Here is a 10,576-nt window from a genome sequence, read left to right on the forward strand (position 1 = left end):
CAGAATTGACTTTTTAGTGTAAAAATATGATTTTTCGTTGAAATAAACAGTACCAAGAGCTTTTCGTTAAAGTTTTCTTTTTTTCTATCCATAATGTCCTAACCTAATTTTCTAGTCAGTTGGGCTAGGTCAGGAAATGCTTACATGGATCCAGGCTACAAAATCCAGATGACAATTGGGGGCTTTGAGTTTCTTGGCCTAAGGCCATTCCTTGTTTCTTTCCTTAATTTGTTGGGCCATTGATCTTTACCCAAACTTTGATTAGTTAATCAATTTATTGATGAATTGAATAGAAGCGGTGAATAGCTAACTAGTTAGTAACTTAATATGGTGCTAACTAATTTTTGGGCCTGCACCACAAAGTAATTTCATTGATTTGAATCGTTCATTTTTGAGGTCCTTATTCATAAATCATTCTTGCAAAAATTAACTCAAAGCAAAAATCTTTACCCCCTTAACTTAATCATTATCATGAACATTTCATGGTTTATCAACAATATTATGTTCATCTACTTCTAAACTCCCAATTAGCGAACTAAACTTCTTCCGATTTTAGTTAAAGTTTGTAAGGATGATCTTTTAGTTATAACCAAGGTATTAAATATCGGTAATATCGGAAATATCGGTAGTCCGAAAACACGGAAATATCGATGGAAATATCGGTAAAATATCGATATCGATAAAAATTACATGGAAACCACGGAAATTGTAAGAAAAACTTGGAAATTTTAATTGAAACTTTGCAAGATGTTTATTTAGTCAATTATCTATTAGTTTATCACAAAAATTGGAAGGAAATGCATTGCATGATGGATTTAACTGATTTAAATTGATTATATAGCGAGCTGGCAAACATTGTGAGTGTAAAAAATATGTAGTAATTAATGAAAAAAGTTTAAAGACACCACAATCATTATATACAATGAATTAGTACAATATTTTACACTTTATATATTGCATTTTTTTTTCTCTCAGATAACACACACAGACTGACACATAGCCTGGATATTTTGAAAGCAGGTTTGGATTTTTTTTTTCTTCTCTCGGATAACACACACACACCCCACTTCTACACACACACACTTCAAAGTGCACCCCACTTCTACACACACACACGCACAGACACACTGTAACAACCCAACCCCAAATTTTTATATATTTTCGTGGTTCCCCAAATAATTATGAAATTATCGTTTTAGTCCTCTATCTTAACCAAATCTGGACCATTCATCTTGATTTCCAAATTCTCTCAAGCTACCACATGGCAGCACCCTAGCACCCTCACGTATCTCTCTCTCTCCCCACCCCGTGACCTCTTTCTCCTTCTTTCTTCTCTGCACTCACTCTCCCTCTCTCGAAGACCCTCACTCTTTCACCCTTTGACCCACACCCGAGAGCACCCACGCACACCCTTCGTGGTACTCCGTCGACGGCATCGTCATCACCTTTTACACGCCGTCGTCTCTCTCTCTCTCTTTCTCTCTCTCCCGTCGCTGCGCAACTCGACGAAACCCCAAGAACCTCCGGCGAGTTCTTCATGGGTTATGGTTAGGTAAGCCTCGAACCTCTCTTTCCGTGTTGGTTTGTTGCTTGGATGTGATTATTGAGGTTATTCTGTCCTTTTTACCAAGGAATTAGCACGGAATCAGCCCGGGAATAGGCGCACCCATCTCCGGCGAGACCGTGGGTGTCGAGAGGTTTTCCGACCACCACGGGTCGTTTCACGGCAAATGGAAGGTATAAACACACTCCTCTCGTCTCGTGCTTTTGTTTGATACCTAGATCGGGGTCTAGAACCCTTGTTTGTGGTTGGCCGGAGCTGTAGAAGCTCCAGCGTTCTTCTCCGAGTAGCAAGGTTTAAAAAATATCGCGATATTTCCAAAATATCGCGATATTTTACCAAAAACCATTTGGATACCTATTTAAATATCCATTACCTGAAAAACCGATAATATCGGCGATATTTCGTCGATATTATCGATATTTTCTTCTATGGTTATAACCTTAAAAATGGTTGATTCAGATTACGAAAAATATTGTAAAATATGCCTAAACAAATGATTACCTCTGTATTAACTTACTAACCGGTAGGTCAACAACCACTTTAGGACTAGGAGAAAGAATGATAACACATACGTTAGTTAATCCAGTTGCCCATGATAGTGTGAATGTCTTCCTACTCTCAAGTTTGAATCTTGTTTTTTTTTCCTTGTCCATGATAGTGTGAATGTCTTCCTACTCTCAAGTTTGAATCTTGTTTTTTTTTCCTTGTCTTTAACTTACCGATGTACTCACCACACTGGTGAAAGTACTCATCTTCCACCTCTTGTGTACTAAGAAAAGATTACCATGATGTGCAAGACATGAAAGACATTTGAATACTTCATTATGGCCCATTTCTTTCCATTTACTTGTTAATTCTCAATATACATAGAAGTACTTGTACCAATATAAACACATAAAAATGATAATATTGGCATGGACCGTGGACTGTAGGCTTGAGCAATTGCTCTTGCTAGCTTTCCTTTGTATCGACATGTTATAAGCCAACACAGATTGTTTTGTTTTTCTATTTTGATCGTAGCACAACGTTTTAAAGTGAGTAAAATGGATCATGCAATGTCAAGATCAATATCTCTATTCGGCAACAGTATAATTAGAGTAGAAAAAAGAAATACTCAACTTCTTAAGCATTCAATAATTATACTTAGTGTCACAAAAGGAAGCTAAAACAGAAAGGAAATGCTAAAAGACAATCAAACTTGTCAAATTCTTATTAATTATTTGCCCCACCTAATGTGCTCAGAGTAAAAAACCTCCCCAATCAAATTAAATGGACGGCCATTTACTTGCCACCATGTCAAACACTCAAACCATAAGTCTCAACCACACCAACCAACTCAATTAAATTGAGAACCCATTAATCTCCTCCCTTCCCAAAAACAAATAAGTATTATATAACTTGTAACCCTAAACTTGTCTCCCGTGCTGAAAAGGTCCTAAAGCAAATGTAGTTAAAATGGTCATTTTGGTTCCGATTCTTAATCAATCTAATTGTTAAATTGAAATCTTATTTGTTTAAATATTTTGATCGAAATCTTTAGCTTCATTTAAGAGATTTAACTCATGCATTTATGAATTTAATGTCCCACAAATTATGAAATTTAAAAAAATTCAAATAATATTTTAAAATATAATAAATAGTTAAAAAGCAATTTTAGAGTAATATTTTTCTTCACAAAAATTAAAAAAAAAAAAGTAATTTACCCACATAATTATTAACATATTTTAAAAAATAACTATTAATATATTTTAATACATAAAATAAATACATATAATTAGCATGGGTACATTTAGCAAAATAAAAAATGGGTACAAATACAAACAAAAGTTTAAAAAATATGGGCATAAAAATGAATTAATATATGGGTACAAATTAAAGCTGAAAAGAAAATTGGTATGACTTAAAAAATGCTTGCAAAATAAAAATGGGTACAAACTAAATATAAAAATATATGATAAAAAATTTAGCCATAAATATAAATATATAAAATGTAATGTTTCTAACACTAAATGAATATATTTAGAAGAAAAAAATATTTTATTATTGACATAATTAATGACATTTAATAAAATCTAAGGATTTTGATCAAAAATTGAAAATGAATAAGGTTTTAATCAATGGAGTAAGAAAAGTAGGAATGGGCACCTAATTTTTCCTAGTTAAAAGGTTCTCACAATAATTAACAATCAATTCAAAATTAATTGGCAATAGGTGAACAGGTTCAAGTCTTGTTAACATTTAATGCAAGACTTATCTTTTATTTTTCTATATGCTCCTCGTGCCTGTAATAAGGTTGTGCATATGGTGGCATCTTATGTCGTGTGTATGGGGGTAGTCATTCTTGGGATGGTTTTGAACCAGAGTTGTTGTTTAACACTATGACTTTTGATGTAAACATTTCGATTTGTATTTAATTGTAATCCAACCCTTGGCAAAAAAAAAATATATATATATATTCTCAACACATCTCTTCATATGGCGCATCACAATCCAAAGACATAAACAACAATCAATTGTCTCTAAGAATTTAGTGTAGGACGTGTTTACTTACTAAATCAATAAAGTCATAAATTTGAAGGATTCCTATTAAGAAAACATGCAGTCAGAGTTGCCTTATCTCTACTAGAAATCTGATGAACAATTACACCTAAACTACAGGTTATGTTACCTATTGTGTGTTTTAATTGCACGAAACACTAAACTCACCACAAGCATATATGTCTTGAATCAAATCCTATAATTAATTTGAGTTAGAATATGAGTATCCAACCGAGAATAAAAAAAATCAACTAATCTAAAAACAAAATATTGAGTCACTAACATAACATATAAATTATCTATGTGACAAAAGTTTTCAACTTTTTTGGATTGCCTTTAGTATTTTTACAAAGGAAAACTAATGAAAATGACTTAAAAACTTTGAGTTTTAACGATAATGACAAAATAAAGGGTAAAGTAAATAGTACTAGAATTGATTTTAAGTGTAAAAATATGATTTTTCGTTAAAATAAACAGTACCAGAAGATTTTCGTTAAAATTTTATTTTTACAATGATTTGATAAATAAACTCCACATGGTACACTCTAGTTAAGAGAGAGAAAACAAGATAAGCATAAAACACCCCCACACACACACCCTCGTACGTAACTCCAAAAAGTCTGAAGTTCCAACCGACCACTCGTTGTCCGGTAAATGAACAAGACACCAATGCTGGCCTCCAACACCCTAAACTCCCAAATGAAAACAGATTGTCTCTGTATCCCTTCTTGCTCTTTCCTTGTTTTGACCAAAACCTTAACCCCAATAATTATCCCATCTTAGACAAGCCCGTTTAGGCGTTTCTTTTTGTTGTTGATAACGAACATAATGATGAAAAACGTTTCGAAGTCAAAACCCAAGTTTCTGCACTGTTTCCGACCGGTGGACGTGGACATGGTGCTCCAGACCAAAGCTTCCCGGAGGAGACAGGTCCGGACTATTGAATCCAGGGAGGACAAGAAGGCGGCTCCGCTGACGAAAACAATGTCTCTGGACAGAGGGTGTTCTTCTCCGGCAGATTCTGAGAACTCGAATATGCCTCCGCATCCGAACAAAACTTTTTCCAAGGCGGTGAAAGCCGTAGTGTTCGAAACAATCTTGGTCAATGTTCCGAAATTCTCAATCTTTGATGGATTATAGATTTTGGGTTGTTTTTGTTTTTCGATTTTAACCATGGTTTTGTTTTTGGTATTTTGCAGGCTAAGAGAGATCGTGATCGGAAAGTTTGCCGGCAGGACTCGTTCGGATCAAAGCGGTGTTTTTCGTTCAGAAATGAGGCGTCCCTGAATTTGGGAGGCGATGAGTCGGTGAAAGTAATTGAAGAAACAAAGCCAAATTCTGAGATGTCGTTACATTCTCGTTCTTCCAGTTCATCATTATCCGCATTATCTTCTTCGAGTTCGGTTTCGGAATCCGAAAGGTTGTCCAAAACTCTCTCGGACCCGACGAAACAGAGCCTCGGGAATCCTAACAACCCCGCCGCGAAACCGAAGAACACGAAAGTGGGGTCCTACTGTTTCAACTCTGGAACATATTTTCTTCTCATCAGCCTTGCAGTGACGGTATTTTGGGGCAAGGCGATTGCAATCCTTGTCTCATCAATTTGGATCTACTTTTTTCCGTGGCAGAGTTCGAGTACAATCTCGCCGGAATATGTGAGGAGGTGGTCGGAGGCGGAGTGTAAGGATAATAACAAGAGGGTACTTATGGAAGGGTTTATTGATAGGAAGAACCACCACCACCGCCACCAGACAGAGAGGGGGCATTAAGTTTTTGACGTGAAAATTCTCTGTTTCGTGTTTGATGCAGCTTTTGTGGTTGGAAAGGACATCAAGGTTTTAATTGTGTAGGTTCCTTGTGGTACATTGAGGAGAAAACACAGAACATTCTGTATTTACATTTACTTCTATGTTTTGCTTGTTTTCTTGAGACTTGTGAGTTTTATGTGGTTAAGTTATATATATAATGCATGCTAGCCATGCCACAGAAAATTGGAAGCGGTATTCGTGTCGAAGAAAATCTTGGTTGTAACTTGTAACCAGTGATATATAAAAAAATACGAATTTATATTTAGTACGCAATCAATGAATTTCTCTTGCTTTACTTTCACTCCCTCTTGTCGCGTATTTATTGACCGCAATGTAAGAGTGTCTCACCCATTGGATTACATGCTTTGTGAGAGGTGTGCTTATGAGATTTGGCACACCTTATCATGATATGGTCATTTTGGATTTTGATTTAAGGAGTAAAACTTAATAAGAACTAGTGCATAAACTAATAAATATGAGAAATTTTAGTAGGATTTTCTGATATTATGATAGATCTCATATCAGAAATGAACATGGAATCAAAATACATGAAATCTCGTATTTTTTGTGAGAGTTGTCTGATGGGAAATTGAAAACGTGTGTATGTGTTAAATTGTTGGAAATCTTGGTTGTAACAGAAGATATATCAAAAGACATGGACTGTTTTTACTCTGCTTGTATGTCCTTGCTCGTGAGTGTCTCATTCATCATGTAATATATCTCTAGTGATAAGGCATAATCACTCCTAGTTTTTCTTTCAACCTCCCTATAGTGTCACTAGTCATTATTTAATCAAATTTTATAAACATCCAATGCTTGTAAAATTTGGCACACCATATCATGATGTGGTAGTTCTGACAATGTAGATTTTAGTCGTAAAATTTTGGTTGGTGCTATTTACAAACTTATTTTTATTTCCCACGTACCTTTTGTTAATTTTTGTTCTTTAACATTTTTCAATTTATTCGATCCAACTACGTGCCAAAAGTTAAAAAAAATGTATCTGAATAGCACACCTCTAAAATTTTGTAAGAACGTGCACATAAACTGCAATTGATGCTGATGCACATTGCACATCTTTATTTATTTATTTTTTTATTTTTGACATCTTTATTTATTTATTAAAGACAACCTTTTTTCCTCCTAATTTCACCACATTGTTTATTGAGGAAGTTCCAAAGCATCTTAGAAATCAATGCATTATCTGTTTTTGTTCAATGGGCTGGTGCTTTGGGCATATAATGTGCTTAAATGAAGGTTCTACAAGGCACTAAGCATTAGTCGGGTGGCGGGTTGGTTCTTAGCATCTAAGCGAGATTAGGTGGACTAGGTGGGGGCATAGGTGGACTAGGTGGGGTCTTAGATGGACTAGGTGGGGGTTAAGGTAGACTAGGCAGATTTAAGTAAATTTATTATGAGTTGTATAAATAAGTATCTTCTTATAATTCAAAAAGACACAATTTCATTAGGATACATAAACTATAAAATAGAATGCAATTATTGATTATAAAGTATTGGAATATAATGAAAACATGGGAATCAAACATATAATGTGTGTTCATCTAAGTATTTAACAAGTTTCTTATAACTTATTGGGAAAAATAAAATACAAAATGAAAGTTATATACTCTCTATCTAAGAGAAAGTCGCAACCTAGGCGGGTCTGGGCTGACTAGGCGGGGCCTTAAGCGGTTGAGGCAAACCCATAAGAGGTTGAGGCGGCCGTCTAAGCAGGTCTAGGAGCTCTTTCTTAATTTTCAAACGCCTAGGATTAATCAAGACGGTGGTCAGTCGCCTAACGCCTAGGCTACTCTAGGCAAGAATTTTTAGAATAGTGGTTGTGGAGCCAAAAAATATTCCCAAAAATTTTGGAGTTGTTACGCGGATTTTTTGACAAGAAAGACAAGATTACCCTTGTTAGATGGACGAGGCACACCCGAATTCCCACGCACGTGCAACAATCAATAACGACTCAAGATTCCCTCCATCCAAGAAATAGTCAAAGGTGATTATTATAGAATTTATTCAAACCACTCATCATTCCCTCATTGATTTCATTCAATAAGGTAACTCCTAAAATCCCTTATTCAATTTAGAATAATTACCATAGTAATTTCAAAATATTATTTCATATAATATCTTGAATTACTCCACTCAAATTCATTATATATGGTTGGCCACTCCCAACCCTAATGGCCGGCCATCATCCTATAAATATCCCACTTATCCTACTAAAATGTTAAACCATTTGTTACCCACAAACTTCTAAAAATACTATCTTCTCATAATATTAACTTTGGAATCGAAGATTCTTTGGCCAAACTCCCACCCCCTCCTCCTAATTCATCATGGGCATGCATGAGGCTTTAGTCTTAATCGAAGGTGTTATTATTTTACCGGTGCATTTTTATCAAAGAAAAAGACGACTAAAATTTACATGCACAGTGACTTAAACAGACCTAAATTTTATCATTTTTGGCAACATTTCACACGTGGTTACATGTCCTTTTTTGTTACTACTTTCTACAGTTTGTCCCTTGGCTCCAAACCCTTCTGGATTTAAACCACGCCATTGATACTGATCTTATCAATAATATCGAAAGATCTCAAAATTTAAATAGCATTAAAAGGAGGGGTCCAATTCTTTACTAACCTACCAAAATCCATGAAGATGGTTAGATTTAGAAACTTCCTTTGTCATAAGATTACTGAGCCTGTCATAATATTATTCTTCAATATATTAAATGGGTTGTTTGCCACGTGGATTGCAGGTGGTTGAAGTAATTGTTACCTGTGAAGGGTTTCAGAGCATTTTTAAATGAGATGTAAAATTTTAAACATAAATTTATGGCAGTTTGATATCATTTAAGTTTTACTTGCCGCTCGATATGTCAAATTAAATTATTATTTTATTAAATTAAATTATTATACTAATTTTTTTAAAACAATAATAAATTAATAAAATGAATTTAATGATCGATAAATTTTTTTAAGCTGTATTTCGGTATTAAGGGTGATAGCTGTTAATCCATGTCATCCCACATTAGACTTGGTTTTTCGATTGGAAAACGTTGCTGCTGCTTTTTTTAACTGTTATTACTGATTTAGACATTTTGACATCTCGTTTAGAGATATTCTAGTGTTGAAGTAAAATGAAAGATCACTTTTTTATACTTTATGTTTTGATAAGTGATGTATACAACAAATTTAGACATTTCGACGTCTCATTTGGAGATATTCTAATGTTAAAGTAAAATAAAAGATCACCTTTTTACTATACTTTATGTGATAAGTAATGTATACAACAAATTCAACATTCGATCAAATAAATTCATTAACTTTATTTTATCAATAATATGGTTCAAATTCAGTTTTAACGAGAATCGAACTTAAGACCTCTCACTTACTAGTGAAGAGGAATAATTAGACCTTAGTTTAAGTGGCTGATCTAACCGAATTATATAACTTATCAATAGTAGAGAATGAGAGATTCTTAAGCGTCACCAATTGTATAGTTATATGTGCTTAGTTTTTCTCATCAAGCAAATTATATGATAAGATAATACACAGAATTATATACAATTAGTGATATAATCAGATTTTTTTTTAGAATAAGGTAGGTACCATATATGATTTTCTGAGAAGAAGTATTGGTTTTTTCCTTCCTCCTCTTTCTTTAATTAAATCAAATCCAAACAAAAAGGTTTGTCTTTTGCTCTTTTTCTCTACTTTGATTAATAAAAGATCAAGTGGCTAGGCAGGTATTTACTTAAAAGTTTTTCTGTCTTTCAAGGGTAAAAGGAAGATCAGAAAGAAAGGGACAGGGTACTCTGCTTTATCAACTTATTCATTGCAAAAGCTAGAGAAAAAGAAAAGTGTTGGGCCATTCACTTAATAAAAACCCCATAAATCACACATATTCCTTTTTTTTGCATCCAACAATTTTGAAGAGGAATTTTCATGTTATAAGTACACTGTTATGACGATGAGAGTAAGTTTTGGCGAAACATAAAAATTATTTTTTGATGATCGAAAGATCAAGAGTTTGAGTCGTAGAAGCAGAATCTTTGCAAAGTAAGAGTACGACTGCGTACGATAGATATTCCTCCAAACCCCCACCTGATCCTCACAAAACGAAGAATCTTGTTGACTTGGGGCCACTCACAGGTATACCTTTATGATGATGTTCTATATTATTAATATATGTAGGGCAAAACTAACATATGTTCGTTTATTATTAGCACGAAATATCACTGTATTAATATAACTGTAACATACAAATCATTCTCAAACTTAATTGGCCATTAAGGCACTGCAACTCTGCCTTCTGGCAGTTTCTTAACACCCATACAAGTCACAAGGAATGACTGGATCTAAGTACAGACCATAAAAAGAGGGCACCAACGACAATAATGATGATACAAAAAGGTACCCAACTCTTCGTTTCGCAGCCTTGGAATTTCACATGTTTCCTGATATTAGTTAAAGGTTTTTGTATCAAAAGCAAGCTATGATGCCGAACTCTCTCTCGTGGGAAGAGATTCTTAGTTATCTTCGGTTTCATATCTCCTTTAATTATTTCGTCATGGGATCAACAAGTTACATGATAAGAAAGATAGATACGAAGAGACATACAACAAAGTACATGATCGAAAAGATAAAAAAG

The 10,576-nt window shown here is 34.3% G+C and overlaps 1 protein-coding gene across 1 annotated transcript; it reads left to right on the plus strand.

The window, feature by feature from the left end:
- The first annotated feature begins 4,679 nt into the window (after positions 1-4,679).
- On the plus strand, positions 4,680-6,183 carry LOC103404762 (uncharacterized). The gene is made up of 2 exons (XM_008343718.4): positions 4,680-5,203; positions 5,302-6,183. Exons 1-2 carry the CDS (start codon positions 4,931-4,933, stop codon positions 5,869-5,871), a joined length of 843 nt encoding a protein of 280 aa, XP_008341940.1. The 5' UTR covers positions 4,680-4,930; the 3' UTR covers positions 5,872-6,183.
- The last annotated feature ends 4,393 nt before the right edge of the window (positions 6,184-10,576 follow it).

The sequence above is a fragment of the Malus domestica genome, chromosome 17 (assembly GCF_042453785.1).
Source record: "Malus domestica chromosome 17, GDT2T_hap1".
Classification (NCBI taxonomy): domain Eukaryota; kingdom Viridiplantae; phylum Streptophyta; class Magnoliopsida; order Rosales; family Rosaceae; genus Malus; species Malus domestica.

Coding starts and splice junctions, on each gene's coding strand:
- LOC103404762 (XM_008343718.4), top strand. CDS start 4,931: ATGATGAAAAACGTTTCGAAGTCAAAACCCAAGTTTCTGCACTGTTTC. Junction 5,204..5,301: donor TAGTGTTCGAAACAATCTTG/GTCAATGTTCCG, acceptor GGTATTTTGCAG/GCTAAGAGAGATCGTGATCG.